Source organism: Borostomias antarcticus, assembly GCF_949987555.1.
Source record: "Borostomias antarcticus genome assembly, chromosome: 13".
NCBI lineage: Eukaryota > Metazoa > Chordata > Actinopteri > Stomiiformes > Stomiidae > Borostomias > Borostomias antarcticus.
Genome location: NC_140246.1, coordinates 7,962,963 through 7,982,648, shown reverse-complemented (window position 1 = coordinate 7,982,648; position 19,686 = coordinate 7,962,963). Strand labels below are relative to the sequence as shown.

Below are 19,686 nucleotides of genomic sequence, written 5' to 3'. Positions count from 1 at the left end.
ATTAATTAAATAGCGAAAATGGGGATTGGTCAAGTATGTGATTATACGTTGCTAGTCATGAATTCCATAGTGTGATATGTAAATGAATTACCGGTAGGTTAGGTAGAAAATGGGAAAACTAAATTAGTAGTGGACAAACCCCCTAAGACAAGCCCTAAATCTGGAACACTGCTAATGTAAGCAGGCCTGGCCTACAAACAGGGTCAGACAGTGGAGGAAAAGAAGAGGCCACATGTGAGGTAATGGAATCTTTACAACCATTCTTTTAATCTACAGTATATATAACTGTTGTTTGCATGACAGCTACAACCAGGATGGCCTTACAACACTTACTATTATAGAAGAGAAAAAAATCAAAACACTATTGGATTATTATTATTGAATCGGTCTCACCTCAAGAAGACTGCACACAGGAATTGCGAACTGTGAAAGTTAAGTGCTAAGCTCATTTTTGTCTTTTTCTTTTTTTTTTTTTTTACATCATCGTTCTTTTTTTTTTTTGGAGGGCTGTGTTTGAGGGTCCAGGTGTGGGCTCTTCCCCTTGGTGTTTGGTCCCTAAAGGAGACATGGTTAACAAGTCCATCCATTGCATGACTACCCAAAGAAGAGAAGAAAAACCATAAATCCCCAGACAAAATGAATAAAAAAAAATCAAGATCAGGAAAATTCAAAACCAAACTAAATCCCACAAACTAGACAAAGTAGTGCCAAGACAGAGATCTAGGGAGAAGTGGTAGATAGGTTTTCTCCGTCTCGTCTGTGCAGGGACCACTGCGTCCGTCCGTCCATCCATCCGTCCATCTCTCCTGCCCTCCCCAGCAGCGCCTCACTTGAGGAGAGCCTTGATAGCGTCGGTCTCCGCAGCTTCGAAGGCACTCAGGCCGTCGGGTCCTTTCCGGTCCTTTTCTGCCCCCTGGGCGGCAGGGAGAGAGGGTGGGAGAGAGAGAGAGAGAGAGAGGGGGGGGGATGAGAGGGAGAGAGACACCGACATGGCAGTTATGACTAGTGTTACAGACCCCCAGTGAGAGGCCTGTGATAAGAAGAGCAGGGTTCTTCCTCCCTCTGTCTCAGATCTCTTCCCCAGCCTTCCACCCAAGGCCCCGGTGCTCCAGCTGAGTAGTAGCCAGTCTGCATCATCTTCTAATCAGCGCGCACGCACGCGCGCGCACGCGCATGCACACGCACGTACGCACACGCACGCACACGCACACACACACGCGCACACACGCGCACACACACACACGCACACACACACACGCACACACACACACAGGTGTATCTGTTCACTCCTCTGCCCCAAGCTCTCAGTCACAGGAGTACAGGCCGGTCTGTGGGTCTGTGTATAATTCAGCCATTCTGGGGCACCCAGCAGCAGAGCTATAGTAGGCAGCTGTACCTATATCCAAAGGAGGACTGGGAAGGGATGAGGATAGAGGGGGAGCAAGGGGAATGTCAAGACTACAAACAGGAGACACAAAGTATAGAGAGAAAGAGAGTGAGAGAAAGATATGGGATGGGGGGAGGGGGGAGGGGGGGGGGTGGGCGAGCTCTCTCCAGACAGACATACAGGAGACGTGCTGCATTAGCACTGCGACAACGCGAATGGAAGAGAGGAAGAAGAGGGGAGAAGCACAGTGTAGAGAGGTTTCTTTGTCTGGCCTGCCAACCTTAGCCTCTTACAGAGGCTTACAGAGCCCATGCAGAGAGAGAGAGACCATTGTTGCGTGGAGAAGCAGGGCCAACAGTGGAGCAGCCTGACCCAGTTTGAATGCCAAGGACTGTGTGTGTGTGTGTGTGTGTGTGTGCCCCGACATAAGAGCAACAGAGCGCAGCCCAGGCTGTAGCTATTAACCAGATAGATGGTTTACTGTCAGACACAAATCTCGACTTGACGGTTGAGATTTAATAAAAGAATACACGTTTTCACCAAGTTTGAATTGCTCCACAGTTATCAGTTTGGCAGAAAAAAACTAAACCAACTGCTTACACATTATGGTGTGCAAATTTCATCATCCCATAAGAGCTTTTGAGATATTTTTTGTCAGACCCGAGATTTAGACCTCAGGTACCTTTGGCTAACACTCAAGAAAGCAAGTCTGCATGTGCAACACAACAGTGGGGGAAAACAGCATGGGTCAGGCACGTACAGTATCTGGAAGACGTGGCCCCACAGACACCATGTTGTTCTTCCCAGCTCTGTCGGGCTGAGGGCTCGAGGACAGAGGAGCAGACAGAGGAGGCTCTCTAGCTCAGGGGGAGTCATTAGTAGCCGATTCCAGCTGAAGGCCCCGATGTAGTGGACTCCACAGGCCCAATTTAAGACGGCAGCAAACAGCACGAGTTCGCCCCCTGACCCCGGTGCTGGGCCCTCCGCCCTGGCGCAGTCATCGCTCACGCGCTCGTTCACTGCTCACTCGCTCGCTCACTACCCATTGCCCACTGGACTATACAGCCATATAATGAAGTAGTTGGCCATGTACCTCTCAACGCTCATTACACACACCTGTAGAGTCATGTGAGGACCATCTTGGGCTGCCATTGATGCATTACTCCCAGAGGGACTCGTCAGAGCGGGAAACTGCCCTCCCTATCTCTCCATATCCCCTTCCATTCCTCGCTACCTCTCTCTGCTTACAGTGGACCTGTTTCCCGACGTACTGTACTGTGCTCCAGGCAGCCCTTAAGAGTAATGAGCTAGCCGGGCTCAACAGGAAGAGTAATGATCTTCTGTAAACACCTAGCGCTCCAAACAGTCCCCAGTCGGCGGAGAGCGAGTTGTGCTGCTATAAGTGAGATGTAGCCTAGCTTAGGCTAATGAGCAGGTCTGCCAACTTTTCAGAAAAGCTTGGAGACATGAAGGAAGGTGTGTACGCACAGTATGTCGCAAAAGAGTTTCAGGGCCCGCGCACAGGAGCTGGACTGTACCACACAGAGGTGAGACATGTAGTGAAAATCAAATCAATCAATCACTCAAAGCTTTATTTGTATAGCGCATTTCATACCCAGAGGCAACACAATGCGCTTTACAGAGAACAAGGGAGGTGGGCATACGACCCACCCCTACATATTCCGGAGGGAAGCAAAAAAACAGTATCACCCGGGGGCCAGATAAGTGAGCTGTAAAAATTCTTCCCTGACCCCTCTCAAAAAGGCGATCGAGCCTGAGGATTCCCCCCCAGGAAATGTATACCATCAAACACTTAATTTCCTGCAGGAAATTTCCCCCAGGAAATTTATACCATCAAACACTTAATTTCCTGCATTCTGTTGAATTTTATTTGTGCTGGATTATCTTATCTGCTGCTAGCTTAGCTAGCTAGCTAAGGCGGAGATTTCGGCAGGACACGGAATACGTCCCCCTCAATATTAAGAACATTATGCATTTGTCCCCCCCCCCCCCCCCCCCCCAAATAAAAACATGAGTTTTTAATCAGAGGACTTTTATTTTGAAAACCCGCTAGATATAGACACAACAATGCCTCCGAGGATAGACTCATAGTAAAGTTTATTGGAGGACAATATACAGTATCACAATTATTACCTAGACTAGAGATCTGTAAACTAGCAGCAAGCAGCTGAGTCTAAGCATGTTTAAATTATGATTTGGAGTAGTAGGCTGCATTTAATGTAGCCTACAGTAGACAAAATAGTTGTTCTAATTGCAGTAGGTTAGGTTGCTTGAAAGCTTTTCATCAATGGATAACCACTGCATGCATTTGGGAGGAAATCTTCCATAGGCGAATCAGTCAGTTTACTTTAACGTTGCCTACTCTAAACTACATCAAACAGGATACTCACCATCTGTCAGATTGTCTTTAGAATTCGAAGCCTCCGATAGTGGAGTCTTTTCAAACCAGTCTGTAAGTTTGCGGTATAATAGCGTGTCAGCTGCAATGCTTTTAAGAAATGTATTTTACAAGGGTGAGAAATAGGGGTGGCATTAGAGCGTGTGAAAAGGGTCATTTGCGTGACTCTCTCAATGTGTGAGAGTTGGCAGTTCTGCTAATGAGTGAGAATGGCCTCCCTACTGTAGGTGCCACTTCAGTGAAATAGAAGTCTGAATTGTGTCTGGATGCTAGCTGGCTAACTGATGATACAGTAGAAGCCTGAATCATGGCTGGATGCTGGCTGGCTAGCTTATGATAGAAGCCTGAATTGTGGCTGGATGCTAGCTGGCTAGCTTATGATAGAAGCCTGAATTGGGGATGGATGCGCGCTGGCTAGCTGATGGAGCCAAACAAAGCCAGGGAGATAACGTGAGGCTGACCCTCAGCCAGTCCAGGCCAGGTCTCGATTAAAGTCTTCATTGTGCCATTATTGAGTGGCGAGGAGAGACTTCCATGCATAATCTATCAGCTGAGAACGTCCCCTCAGGACTGGTTATAAATGTGTCTCTTACAGGAGTGTATTGACCTGAACTCGCCAGCTCCAGTAAAGCACTGCGGGCAAGCAGTCCTATTTTACACCACATTCAATGGGACTGGGAGGATCGATATCTGCATGGGAGCAGTCCGTGTTGTATACAGTGGAGCGCGAGGCTGGGGGAGGGCAGAGAGGAGGGGGTGGGGTGATGGGTGGCTCAGGGCAAAACATCATCGATGTGGAGAAAAACGAAACCACAAAGCTGGTAGCGAGGCCAGCGGTGTCAGCGAACTCAGGCCTCAGAAGTGTAGGCTGGTTCGGGTGTGACCTATTAAAGTTCCATTCCCATGCAGGCCTTTTGATCTAGTGGTTTACAGGGTTCCAGAGTCAGACTATCTGACCTCTAGTGGTTTATTTCCCTACAGAGTCAGCCCTCCAGAGTTAGTCATTTGTTATAGCCTGCAGGACAGCATTCACGATTGATGGAAAGGAAGACGAACAGATGAAGACTGAATTAGATATCGACCAATATGTTTTTTTCAGGGCCGAGACTGATTGTAATCTGATATTAGTAATAAAGGAGACTGATAACCGATCATTTAAAATATACATTTGTAGTAAAAATCTTTGTGTCAAAATGTAGAATAACACAAACTGCTAAACATTTGGTAGATACACATTGTGAGCTCCGAATTACTGTATGTGTTGTTTGTAAGCAGGGTACACCTGTAAAAGAGACCTGGTCTCAGTATGTTCTTCCTTGTCTAAATAAATTAGGGATTTTTTTTTTAAACCCAATTCACCTTGCTAGCCAGCTAGCTAATGTGAGCTTCAAATATCCAACTTGAAACCAATTCAACTTGCATGTGCGACTGGCTTCCTAACATTAACATTATCTACCTCATAGGCAATGTGCTGATCTACAGTAGCAAGCTTTAGCTATAACTATAAACTCACGAGCAAGATCTAGAAAAGGTTCCATAAAGAAAGTTGAGCAAAGTGAGTTTGTTGACCGTACAGAACACTAACTTGGTCCAACGTAACCCAGATGGCTATGCATGCATCAATCTTGCTATAGTTAACTGCAAGTGCATTATTCAGGCATCTTCTGTGTAACTGGGAAACTGCTAGAATTGGATCATAAGACTGTGGTGTTTTTGCAACTTCACCGTAGAGGGCTGATGCTTATTGCACTTCGGCACTATCTTACACACAGCTTTTTATCTCACTGCGGCTGCTTCAGTCTGCGGTTTACAGCGTGAAGGGATGGCTGTTGTATGTTTGGTGAAATTAGTACTGTTTACAAGTTACTGTTGTTTCGAAATGCAGAGGCAAAAGGACCTATGGTGTTTACAGGACGACTTCAGAGCTTGGTAAGCATAAACCATGTAATTCCTGAACTTGAAATTCACGTATATCATACTTTTTTTAGTTTTTCGATTGTGACCATAGCTACCAACAAGCCAGGGTGCGCGCGCCGATGTTATTGACACAGAACTCTGTACTGCACAAAACAGAAATATTTTAACCTGTACTAGTCAGATACATGCCAGGGAAGCCAGGAATAGGGCTAAACATGAAATTCAGTGTCCTTATCCTTTAACTTACACACACGTTCTTATTTCTGTAAGATGTAGGCCCAAAATCCTATTTTGGTTGGGCTACTAAGCTGCAGTACATAATCAATTAGAATAGCTTCCTAGTACATAAATAACTGTTCTTAAAAGGCCTCTGGTGTTGGCTCTATAGAACTCAAAGGTCCCCTATTATGCTCCTTTTCAACAAGTGAATAGGTCTCTGAGATCCCCAAAACATGTCTTTGAATATATATTTTACTGAAAATATCACTCATATTAAGCACTCTTGCATGCCTCTATACCCCTCTGTTTCAGTCCTGCTCTGGATGCGCCTTTTCTGTGTAGCTTTAATGCAAATGAGCTGCTGATCCCCACCTCCACTCCGTCTGTGCCTCTAAAAGTCTCAGGCAAATCTGAAAGGCTCGTGTGTCAGTAGGCCCAACAGACTCAAATGTATGTGCACAAGCACTGAAAAGTGAGTTTTTCATAATAGATCCTTTTTAATTGTTCTGGTTGAGCAGCTGGTTTAGGAACACACTATTCACACAGGTCCAGCCCTGATCAAGCACAGCCTATTATGTACTGAGGTCTAAGGCACGTCGGAGTTCCATTAAGAATATAAGGACAAGGCTACATTTGTGTACACCAAGTTGAAGACAGATCATATTAACTAGCAACATTGCCAGACCAGAATAGAGCCTAGTCTCCACAAGCCTAGTGATGGTGATGGGGAGTTCTGTAAGACTGAATAAAAGTGGGCTCACTGCTATGAATTATGGGAGAACAATCTACACAGAAAACTACCAAAAAACAAGCTCAGCAGGGTCTCTGAAAACACAACAAGGCCAAATATTTCTTCCTCACTCTCTCTCTCTCACACACACACGCACGCACGCACGCACACACACACACACAACCGCCTCCCCACGCCACAGGCCAACTGCTCAGGAAGCTACATTTAGAGGGGAGGAAACGGTCGTCTGAGCAATCCTCATTTCTCGTAACCCTGCCCACCCACCCACTATCCAAATGATAAATCTTCAAGCCATATTCTTCACTTAGTGGTAAGAATGTACCATCTTTAAGACATGCACCAGTGCAGTAAGAACACTACATGTACCATCTCTCAGGCCTGGGTTACACAAGCTTGTTTCCCCCTTGTTTATGGGTCTTTCGTGTCTCGTGTGCACCAAGCAGTTTGCGTTGTCAAAACCTGTGAAGTTTCAAGCTTGGTTGAAATAGGTCCGTAGTCGAGCAATAAAGCTTGTTAGGCAACAAATAGGCTATAGGCTAAATACTGTACATTGCTAAAATACACTACAGTATGTGTTTCCTAATTATATGGTTTATTGGCTCCGCCCAGCGACCGCTGGAGGAGGGTATATTTTCGGTCGTGTGTGTTATTTTGTTCGTTTGGTCACATAGGATTATACAAAAAACTACCAGAGCGATTTTCATGAAACTCGGTGGAGAGGTGTAGCATGGACAGTTAGAACACATCACATTTTGGTGCGGATCAGAATCACTGGGCGGATACATGAATTAAAAGAAAACAACATTTGCCACATTTGGACCAGGTCCTTACCTTTATACTTACTTCTCCTGCCAGATTTCTTATACAGCCCGTGGCTAAGCAGTAATGTACCAGTCTAGCAATGCGTCGGCCCGGGTTCGGCTTTTGATATCAACTTTTTTTTGTTGCTGTTTACGCCCAATATTGTCTTGTTTCTATGCATGTAAAACAAAAGCATATCTGACTCATAAAAAACTAATCAGATACACACTGTATTAGGAAAAGTTACATCTTCTTAGCCTGGATCCTGTGGTATTAGATAGAGGTCGACTGATTATCGGTCACCGATATATCGGTACCCGATATGGCCTCATTTGGCCATTTTGGGTCATATCGGTATCGGTGAAATGTCTTCCGATACACGCCGATAGGAAAAATAAAATGTATGCAAAAAGTACATGTCTTGGGTCTGTTAAACCCTAGTGTAATGCTTTATTTTACACTACTTACAGTACTAAAAGCAGCTGTCTCTGTACTACTGCCACTGGGAATATACCTTTGCATAATCATATCGGTGCAAAATCTTTGCACAATCCACACAGAAAAAGGCCAGTTTTCATTCCAGCTCAAAAATTCACTATATCGGCTGCATATCGGTTATCTGACATTTTCCCCGCTCTATAATCGGTTATCGGTCACAAAAATCCCTATCGGTCGGGCTCTAGTATTAGCCTACATATAAATCATAAACTACCTGCACATCTGGGCTGAGGTTTTGCCCCTTGAGTGTCAGGTTTCACTAACTATGTGTTCTTTTTAATTTGAGTGTTGAAGCAAATGAAAAAAACTGTATTATCCGTCACATAGCAGGATTATAAAAACTACCAGAGCGATTGGAAAATCCCACAAACTATTTTCTACTAAATGCACTCTGATATCATATGGAAAAAGACGTGTCAAACCGTGCTGCTTTCTTATCTATTCTTATCTATAATTTTTTTTTATCAACTTACACATTCATGCATGGAAACGTGCTCTGAGAACGCTTTCTAGTCTTTACTTCTTTTGCTAAGCTTACGCATTGCCTGGTGGCCAAGCGTTAGTTTCATGAATTTTTATCGTGGGTGAGCCACGAGGAAGATGTTGATTTTTTTTTTTAGAGAACATTGGCTCTTTGTTACAATGAGGAATCAAGTCAGCTTTAGATATAATCTTAGATATCAACTTTATTTATTTGCGGTTTAAGCAACCAATTAAGGCTGGGTTAAAAAAAAAGATTAATCGATTCTTAATCAAATTATTCAGAATTGATTCATGAATCCCAAAATCAATCTTTTATTTAATGAATGAATGACGGAATGAATAGTTCATTAATTCATTCAATGATTCATTCAATGATTCATTCATTTTTGGAAATCAGTATCGATACCCAGCCCTAGTATTGATGTGTTGCATAACTTGGCAGTCATGTAATTAAAGTTACAGCAAAAAAAAAAAGGGTTAGGGTTTTAGTAACACTAACCAAATCGATATTGAATCGAATCGTGATAATCGATTCTGAACCTTGTGAATTGGAATTGAATCGATTCTTGAAATTTGAATCGATACCCAGCCCTACAACCAATATTATCTTACCTTTCTATGCATGTAAAACAAAATAATATTGCTCTGATTACAGTAACATTAACGATAGCTAGGCTGTCACGTGTAGACTAGGTGACATCAGGCAATGAACATGCAGATTTGATCGGCTAGCGACGCGTGAGATAGTAAACAAATGCCGTAAAATACTACAAAGGCTGTGCAGGCTCAAACTAGTTGCCTACGCTCCGTCAAAAGGGAGAAATTCTCATTGATTTATCTGGTCAAAGACGAGGTCCGGATTGGACGGCTTCTCGGTCCGGATTCGGATCGCGGTCCGCCTGTTGGTGATATAGGCTGTAGGCTATATGAGTCCACTTATTGATTATAAACATTCATATATTTGCTATGTACCCTATTGAGGAGTAGGCTAGGTACCGGCACATTTTGGTCCAATTCAAACACTGGTTAACCACTAACCTACATTATTTTGTAATATGCTCGCTGAAGAAAACTTCCCTTCACGTGCAAAATCTTTTGAGTTGACCACAGAAAACAGCATTCACAGAGCGCACGGCCCAAGCTATTGTTGAAAATAAAAATGCGGGCACGACATTATCATGGTTTTGAAAGCGCATTTAGGCTTTAATATACAGTATATAGTAGGGCTGGGACTTTTGCCCCAAAATCATATTCGAAGTTCGTTTATTTATTAATAATAATATTCGAATATATTCGAATTATTATTAATAATATTTTTACCATTAAATTCTTACAGAAAGACCTACCTAGGTATTCAAATAAAGTTGTGCACATTCTGTCCACTAGTGGGCATTGTATCATAGGCAATATCGATAAGCAATGATGTATTCTATTAATACATCCATGGTACGAGTTCACGGGTGGGAATGGTGCGTTCGTTTGTGGTCGGAGGTGGCAAGTCGCAAGTGGCAAAATACCTACCTCCGACCTGTGTGCATTCGAGCTATAGCGAATGATATGATGATGATATGATATGATATTGACGTTGGCCGGCAACTGGGGGCTGAGAAACATATCCGAATTTGCGACGAGGAAGTGCGAGTTCATGCGGCGTTTTATTTAATCATTCCTAGTAGCAAGTCGCAATTTGCCACCTCCCAGTTATAAACGAACGCACCAGAAGTTACGGGTTTGACTGCCATTCCAGAGCATTTTCACGTGTAGGAGGTCGGAAAAACACGAGTTACGGGTTGCCTGGAACGCGCCGTGCTAACTAACGTCACCTCCTACAGGAGCCCAGGTGTCCAATAGCCTTGCTAATGAGCTCGCGATTGCAACTTCACCAGGCGTGAAAAACCCTCTGAATCTGAATCAAAAGCAACGTTTGCTAGCCAACACATTTACAAAAAATTATGCCTATAACAGGTTCGAATATTAAGGGCTGCCTAATATTCGTTCGAATACCAGTATTTCTGTCAATATTCGAATTATATTCGAATCCCGAAGTTCGGACTCCCAGCCCTAGTATATAGCCTAATTTGTATTCTTATTTTTTTGTATCAAATGTATGGTGTGGCGGCAAGGAACCAGCGGAAACATTGGTCAGGGTCTGTTTACAACCGGCAAGCACATGCCCAGTGTTGTGAATGGTGCTGTGATATGCATGTGCATGTGAACTCGATAACTTCTGGGGACGCTGACAAAACGCTTGCGTAACCTGCAGGTCGTTCTCGTTTAGTTCTCATTCTCATCTCGATGTTGTGTAACCCAGGCATCAGACAAGCACCAGTGCAGTAAGAACATAACAATCAATGGACCATCTCTCAGACCAGTGCAGTGCACACTGGCCTGACACAGATAGAGAGAGGAGAATGTAGGGGTACAATTACTGTGTAACTGATATCACACACCTACGTAACTCAATGGCCATGTTGGTGTTGAGGAGGTGTGTGTGTGTGTGTGTGTGTGTGTGCGCGCATGTGTGGGCTGCTCCAGGGAGCGCCTCTTCACTGTTGATTCATAATTAACAGGCCCTCGTCTCAGATGACTGCCTCTCTGGTCTGCCGCAGTCAGCGCTCTTCCTCTCTCTTTCTCCCTTGCGCTCTCCCGCCTGGCGTTGGGGGGTCAAACACGGGGTTAAACAGGCCTTTTATAATTCACCATCAACCACAACAAATTTCTAAAGGAGGGGTCAGAGGTCAGCTCCCATTATGCTCCACAGCAACTACGCCCTGTCTCTTTCTCTCAGAATTAATACAAAAATATAAATCCGTGCTGTCGGTGGAATACTCTGATACAATGTGTTCCTGCCCGTGCCTCACACTGGACTAGTTTCTCAAAGATTAATGAACGAGGGGTAGGCAGGCTATTAATCATGGGGTGTATGTCTTGACTGTCTCTGTCTGCCTGTATAATGAAAACATGATGATGAATGCGCTATGGAGTCAGAATTCTCTTGACGGAAAAATCAACTGTTAAATAGCATGACGCTCGCACACAGGCTTCAAACATGGCCAGGTACATGGAGTGGCAGTTAGTCGGGGTGACGTGAACACCCTGTCCTCACAAGGGTGACAGGGAGGTAGACGGTGAGCAGTCAGCCGGCTGCCAGGTTGGCGTGTTTTGGGCTTATGTGCTCCTCTGCCCTTCACGTGTAATGAAAGCGGCAGCACTTCATTGTGCCGGCTTCGGTGGCACGGTGAGCGCAGTCATGGCTAACTTTTACCGCTGGCTTCCCTTTACTGAGGCATGTTTGCTCGGTGAGGGGAGAGGAAGAGTACGCGCTCAGCGCATAAGTGCCAGGCCTTGGAGGGGCTTTTGTTTCTCTTGGCTCATTTACCCCGTTTCAGGGGAGACAGCTGCTCACTCACTTGGAATATTACCTCCCTGTGCACCACACAAATGCACACACACGTAGACAGATGCACGCACCCATGAGGATACACACGTACACCCTTCAAGCACACCCCATAGATCTTTTATCCTAACGACTGGTCTGAATGAGTGCCATAGAGGGAGGGATGTAGTAGACCACAGACGTAAAAGGGACACGTTTATAAGGAGGAAGTGAAATGAAAGTCCTCCAAGTAGTCAGAGATCATCAGTAGGGACATCCATTTCACAGCAGTGGTGGTCCAGCTCACAGCAGTGGCGAACTCCACAAGCTTACTGGTAAGAAGCAAGGCAATATTGGTCTTTTCTACCTGGCCTGCCACACAGATAGGCTATGCCCCCCAGCAAAGGTGTTCTAATCTTATAAGGTGAACGTGAGCTGGCTGCTAAAACGAGAATACACAAGGGAACAAGTGATAAGTGACCCACACTATGCTATAGCGTCCTTATGTCCATAGACCTGAGAGTTGATGCGATCTACAGCACTAAAACTGAGCCTTGGCTACAACTGTGACTTTTTGAACACCGGACACCAGATACAACTGCAACCACAAGCTAGAGAACAATTAACAATTTCAAGAGGCTTCCTGTTAAACTGAGCAACAAAAAAAAAGGGTGCCACTGCGTAGGGATGTGCGCAGCGACTATTTTCACTGACGACTAGACGGTGGTTTTGTAACTGATTACATGACTAGTCTAAAAACAGGATTCCCAAGTTTCTACAACAAGTGCTAGTTAGAAAAATTGAGGATGTTTCTCAAACTATGCAAGCTAAGATGCATGACTATTCTTGATGTTTCCCAACCACTCAGCGGCAGCCAATTTGCACGCGTTGCGCAGGGCTGTCACACACTGTTTGCCAGTGCAAAACAGTAGTTCAGCCTGTCCTTACAGCTTATTACTTAGCATAGATATCAATGTGATTTATTTTGTTTAATTGAAGAAGAGTAGGCTAGCCTATAGCCTGTAATGTTTCAGTAGGCTAAAACTAGATTTCACATAAAGACCGCGGATGTCAGAGAGGGCAATAACGTTCGAAGGCAAATTTATTCAAACATTGGTCCACAAAGAATTATGCAAATAATAAAGTGAAAGAAATAATAGCCTACCGTGCAAAAAATAGCCTAGACGAATTGTACATTTATGAAAGTGTTATATATAATGTTTTATATAGACCTGCGTGTCTGCAATAAAGGTCCTCTATCTTTCTAACCAATATTCAGCGGAAGACAATTTTCACTTGTTGCGTATCTCGCTCCAAGTCTGGTTTGGCTATTTAAAACACGGGGTACTTTGTGACAGTTGCTTGGATGTATACTAGTATACATAAACCTATGTTGTGCGAATTTAATGGTCTGCCTCTTTCAGACTGCAACTCGGATATTAAGCTGTGAAAGCGAGCATGCCTCTTGGAATCTAGTCATAGCCTATTGTTGCACAGATTTCCATCACGTCTTGACTTTCATAAACCAAATGATTAGGCTACATTAATTAATATGAGCACACTTTAGTAATATGAGCACACTTTAGTGGCTATGTGCCGTGCACCCCTGATCATTGAATAGCATAAGTTAAATGACTATAATATTAAAGACCGCGGATGTCAGACGATAGGCTACATATTAGGTGTATAGGCGCCAAATCCGGAGCTCCCATACAAAAGGAACGCAGCATAAACAATAGGGATTGCGCAGATAAATGAATGAGGTGACTAATTATTCAAGTCTTTTTTTTAATAAATATTTGTATTTTTATCTAATTAATAAGAGAGAGAGAGAGAGAGAGAGAGAGAGACACAGACAGAGACAGAGAGGGAGAGAGAGAGAGGGAGAGGGGCTGGGGGGAGCAGAAAAAACAAATAAACAACAGGACTGCTGTGTGAAGTCTGGGAACATTCCAGCAGCCTCCACAGCGCGCGCTGGGGGGAGGGGGGGGGGGTTGGCCTCACGGCCAGGGCCTCTGCTGTGGCCCTTTGTAACACAAGGTACCTCATCAGCAGTGCTGCTCACACACAGCTTCTGACATCTGTGTGTTGGTGTGTGGTGTGTATGTGACTGCTGTTAGTGGGCTTCAGGGTGTGTGTGTGTGTGTGTGTGTGTGTGTGTGTGTGTGTGTGTGTGTGCGCGTGTGCGCCCGCGCGCATGTTGACTCTACCTTTTCTAGCAGGAGCTTGACACAGGAGAGGTGACCCTCGTAAGTGGCGGAGAGCAGCGGAGTGATGCCATGTTTGTCTGCAGCCTGCGATAGGACGAAAAAGAGTGATAAAGTCATGGTGAGAAGGAGAGAAAAAAACAGAGATGGATGAGATAACAGGCCTGTGCATTATACATCAGTGGATCATAGCAGCTGCTGCTGTTGCCTTCTACACAAGGACACATCACGCCTATTATCAGGGGAAATAACTTCAGGGAGGAAGCTCTTTTATTCTCCTCCCTATCCTTCCCGCTTATCACGTCCATGAATAACTAGGAGAGAAGCCCAACTGCGCCGCTGTATTTATCTCCGAATCCTCAACCCTCCTTTTCTGGTGCCTGGGTCTCTTATCTAGAAGCACTGGGGAGGAGGGTCATACATTCCGAAGTGTCGGGGGAGAGGGACGGGGGCATTTTTTGTTGGTACCATTAGTTTCGCTTCTTTTATCTTTTTTTTTTTTAAACACTCAGACTGATGGATGTTGGAGTGAATGATATGAATGTTGGGCGATAATTGATGAGGCCGATACTGGAGAGAGGATGTGAGGACTTCACTCAGGTAAACAAAGTTCTAGTATCGTGTGAATAAAGGGAAGGAGAACTCTACATGTTCAGACTTTTCCACTGGTCAAGGGTCAAGTCGGTTCAACGTTCAGGTCAGATTTATGTCGGCAATCGGATACCAGGCTGAAAACACACTCTTAAACTGAATAGAGCCAACCTCTACTCTGAAACCATACTAGTCTAGGCATATTATACAGTTCAGCTACTGTACCACGTCAGCTACTCCAGCCATGGGTGTCTGGTGAGGCCCAGTAGGACCATCACTCAGAGAGCATGTTCTGGCTGGTTAAGACTGGTCGGTAGCGGAACATGACACGTTCGGGTCAGAGCAAAATTCTTGTGAAATCAGTCAGCATTTAATGTGTGTTTTAAGTAACTGTAGCCATATTGTAAGAGTGGATCCAGTCACAAAGCAGGCTTGTTTTCTGCATCAGTACACCCCAGTTCAAGGTGGTTCATTAGTTGTACGCAGGGTACGGGTACCAATGAAATCAAATTGAACACGTTGCATGAAGGCCATGAATTTCCTTTCCACCTCCCCCTCCCGGCTGTGGCTCTCTTACGTTGACGTCGGCTCCCTTGGCGAGGAGAAACTCCAGCATCTCGGTCTGACCACAGTCAGCGGCGTAGTGAAGAGGCTTCCTGCCACCCTCCAGGGTCCGGTTCACGTCCTCTGCCTGGAAGAGAGGGGGTGGGTAAAAATGGCTGTTACCTACACACAACACATTTCCCTACAGTGTTTTTAAGCTGCAGTTTTAAGATGCAGTCAAGCATGAAAGTGTGAGGCACCCTATTGTTATTATTTTTTAATCCTCTGGTGTCAACATGACACCAAATTATAATTAGTAGTAAAAGTATTACTACCGTAGCAGAGACACAAAGACACAATTTTCACAGAAGAGAACGCAACCACTTATCACTCTCGATTTATCATAGCAATAATATCAATATTTACATGTTTAAAATCTTACGAAGATCTTCCTGCAGCTGCAGCTTTAAAACGTGAGGTTATCATTCTAAACGTGGGGTTGTTATTTCTTAACAGGAAGATTGTTGACACACTGACAATCCGACTATGACTAAGCAAAGAGATGTTCCTTTCAGTTTGGACATAATCAGACACACACACACACACACACACACACACACACAGGAGCCCTCTCTACACTTCCCTGCTGTGATATTGTTAAACCTCAAACTGTCAACCCTGCAGTTGAGAGGTTAGGCCGACATGCTTGCAAATAATAACCCTCACACACACTTCCCACAACACACACAGACACACAATTGTCTGGACAAGCGAGGTGGTCTTACTGTGACCACTCATTACGTCTCAGGCTAAGCTAATGACAGTAATATGTCAAAGTACCTTTCCCGTTAGCTCAAAGTCTTAGCACTGGCTACTTCACTGAAGACTGGCTGGGGAAAGAAAGCTGAGATGAAGACTTGCCGGTGTGCAACTTCTGTTTGTATATGTGTGTGTGTTTGTGTGTGTTTTCGAGAGAGAGACGCATCTTCTTACACACTGCTGTGGTCCACCTGATCTGCGGTTGACAGAGAGATAGTGTGGCGATCCTATGCGTGGTTCAGCAGTCGCTACGAGATCTGATAAGACTACATGCATGAAAGCAGCAAACAGCCTATCATGGTGGGGATGAATCGGGGGCCCGGCTCTGCGCTGCGCAAGCCTGATAATCAATCTAGCTTAGAAAGGGTTACAGATGGGCTTTGGGTAGTGCAAGTGCTGCTAATGTCGCTGTGCTTGGTAGCTGCTCTGAGCAGCTTAACGCAGAGCTCAGACCTCATAGGAACTGAAATGCAATGGATGAGCCGAGCAAGATCTAGGCTATGCATCTAGAAGGTTTGTTGCTCCATCACACCTGCCCAGGATGTGTTCAGTAGCTGCTAGTTTAAACAAGCTCCATTAGTCTGATTAAGGCACATTGACGAGTACTAGCCTAGTGAGATCATTTCCTGTTTACGCTTAGAGGTGTACTGCATTCCTTGGCACAATTGTAAAGTTAATCTGTATTTACATTTCTGTGTATTGTGTATTATATTTCTGTTATAACCTACCTACCTACCTTTTAACCCTAAGCACAGCAAAAGTAAAAATGTGTTCTTATTGTTGCTCAGGTGAGTCTGAAACCGCCCAGACCAACTGTTTTCCCATGACAATCCTACTGTTTACAGAGGCTATCCCATCACCGCTGCCCTACTACAGCCAGTCCCAGTCCATCCCTACAGCACAGCCCCACGGTCTGTCCGCCTCTGCCAAGCAGACTCACCTCCATAACCGTTTCCCCTGAAGGTCAAGGACAGACGAGATTCCATTCCTTCATTTTACACCCAATCCTACTAAATCCATTTGGATGATGAAATCTCACCCCTTGTAATCGTTTTCAAATGTTACCTCCAGGAGCCCTCCCCAGCAGCCCCCAGTGGATGGAATAAGAGGGCTAATTGAAATGGTTTATACAGTTGAGGAATAAGGTCAAGTGCTGGGGATTAGGCCTAGTCGTTAATAGATAACGGAATGTCTGTGAGCCCCATATGAAACCAGCCAAATGAACAAATACTTTGGCAAACTGCATCGGGTAATCCACCTCAGAAATTGTACAGCCACAACTGAGACAAGGTAGGCCCGCATTTTCCATCAAACCACCAGCGCAATTATAATCAGGGGTCCTTCAAGATCAATAGGGGGGTTAAAGCAAAAAGGGAAGAACAATAATACTGGTCAAGCCAAGTCAAAATCAACTGGCAAACATTATTATGCATGCTGTTCATGTCCAATACGGTCTCCTACTGTGAGACTTAAACTGGAAAATGGAATAAAAAGTTGTAATAACCAGACTAAGGTAGCTAGCTAATTTGTTTTGACACTACCTCTTGCAGAACATGTAGACCTAGGTCTAATAGGTCACCCTATATTGACCAAATGTATAATTGGGGACGAGGTCAGGACCCGGAATAGTCTAGAGATCAAACTGAATGCATACTGTGAAACAAGAACGCTGTTCTGTGGTTAGGTCACAGTCCTATTTTAGGCTGCTCAACCACTGACTTCACCTCCATAAGATAAGTTAGCTCATCAGCTGCTGTGCAATGGAACATGTACAGTTTTCCAACAACCAAAGCATGTATGACTAAGGCCTTTATTCTTTACGTGCATGTTAGTGTACATGGTCAAAATAGCCCTGAATTCTAGCAGTGAATCTCGGGTGCAGTGGCTAGCAAGCAGCTCCAGACCCCCGCCCACCTGGATCAGCTCACTGTTAGTGCTAGTAGGCTTAAGGCAGGCTAAGCTCCACTTCTACTGTACATAACGTTATATCAAGTAGCAACGATATGGCACGTTAGCTAAACTACTCATTTTCCCACGTTAGCTAGTACTAGGCTATTTGCTAACGTTAGATGCACATCATAACAAGATAGAGATGGGTGGGCAGTCAGGGTAGGTGTGACAGCAGTTTCCGCATAGCTATTGTCACGTTAGACCTAGCTAGCTCTGCATTCGTTTTCAAGCTAGCCGACTAGTTTGCCGACTATCAACAACGATGCAAATGGTTGAACAACACAACACTGCCAATAGCTACCGCGGTACCTGGCTCCATTGATCGCTATGTTAGCTACAGTAGCAAGGCCAGCTAAACGCCGCGTTAGCACTAGTCTGGCTAACTACTGGAGCTAATGCTACTGAGGGATATTCCAGTACCCACTTCTGTAGCTAGTACTTCTCCACTAGCTAGCTACCTAGCATTTAGCATGTAAATGCATCTTACCGTTACGAGAAGAGTTTTAACCTCGTCCATGTCTCCATTTTTCAAGGCCCACATCAATTCTTTATCCCCCATTTTCTTGTGTTCAACAGTTCACTTCGATGTAGCCTCCCTGCTGTTTAGAAGAGGCAGCTGTCAAGTGATGCTAACGCTAGCTAGCTTTAAGCTTACAGACAAACTTCTCGCACAGGGACGCAAAGCTTGGCTGAATTGCCGACGACGAGCAAATATGAATGTAAAAATGTCTAGAATCAAATAATTCCTAAACGATGTATCTACACATCTGACACTTGCTTGTGTGGACAGGAAACGTTCAATCTGCTAAAAAAAAAAATAAGTTCAAAAGAGAGTACAACGCTAGTTCAGCAGGGATCCGCCTTTCTGTGATGAAGTATTTCCGATGCCGATACCCGGAAGTGAAAGATGCCCGGTGGAGATCTCACATCAGATGGAAGCGTATACCCTCGTTTACAAATTATATTGCCGTACAAATCTAAACCAACACTGAATCGTCTTTATTATGCACATAGGCTAGCGTTTTTACATACACACAATTGTTAGATACCTAAATAAATGCGCGCGCGTTGTGTGTGTGTGTGTATGTGTGTGAGAGAGAGAGAGAGAGAGAGAGAGAGAGAGAGAGAGAGAAAGAAAGATGGACAGTTAAATTACTTTTTATCTCATATATCAAATAAAAAGTTAGACAATAAAAAGTAGTACTTTATTAATCACATTGTAATCCCAGTGTAATTGCAGTATTACAGCAGTCATATTCAGGACTGCGAGAAGGACATCGAAGAAGCACAACCAAGGCTAAAATACAAATGTACAGTAGAAAAATGTATACAAAATATAAATATAATTATACAAGAAATCCAAAATCCAAGCGTGCAGGATAGAAAATAAGTGCATAACAAGCGGATAAATTCCTTGAGAACCCTAGGTTGTGCAAAACAAAGGTGTGCAAGATTCACAATACAATATTCAAGTTTACTAATGTTTGACTTTTCGAAAGCTCCAAGTTGTTGGCAATGTTGTAACATTTTCAGACTTAAGTGTTTTTGTTGGTATGTGTAACCGAGTGAAACAGTCCTTGTGAGTCTTGAGTAGGTAGCGAGTTGTTGGTTAAACTCACAGTATAAATACTGTCAACCCATGGCAATGAAGAGCTGGATTTTCATCGGCGTAGCTGGGTAAAGTGGTGTCTGTCCTTTGGGAGACAGAGGTTAAAATCCCACCCA

At 44.3% G+C, this 19,686-nt stretch overlaps 1 protein-coding gene across 1 annotated transcript; it reads right to left on the bottom strand.

Annotated features, from left to right (window-relative positions):
• Nucleotides 1-245: 245 nt before the first annotated feature.
• mtpn (myotrophin) lies at nt 246-18,777 on the bottom strand. The gene is made up of 4 exons (XM_084448244.1): nt 18,449-18,777; nt 15,227-15,340; nt 14,062-14,145; nt 246-913 (listed from the first exon to the last, which is right to left on the bottom strand). Exons 1-4 carry the CDS (start codon nt 18,518-18,520, stop codon nt 827-829), a joined length of 357 nt encoding a protein of 118 aa, XP_084304370.1. The 5' UTR covers nt 18,521-18,777; the 3' UTR covers nt 246-826.
• Nucleotides 18,778-19,686: the final 909 nt, after the last annotated feature.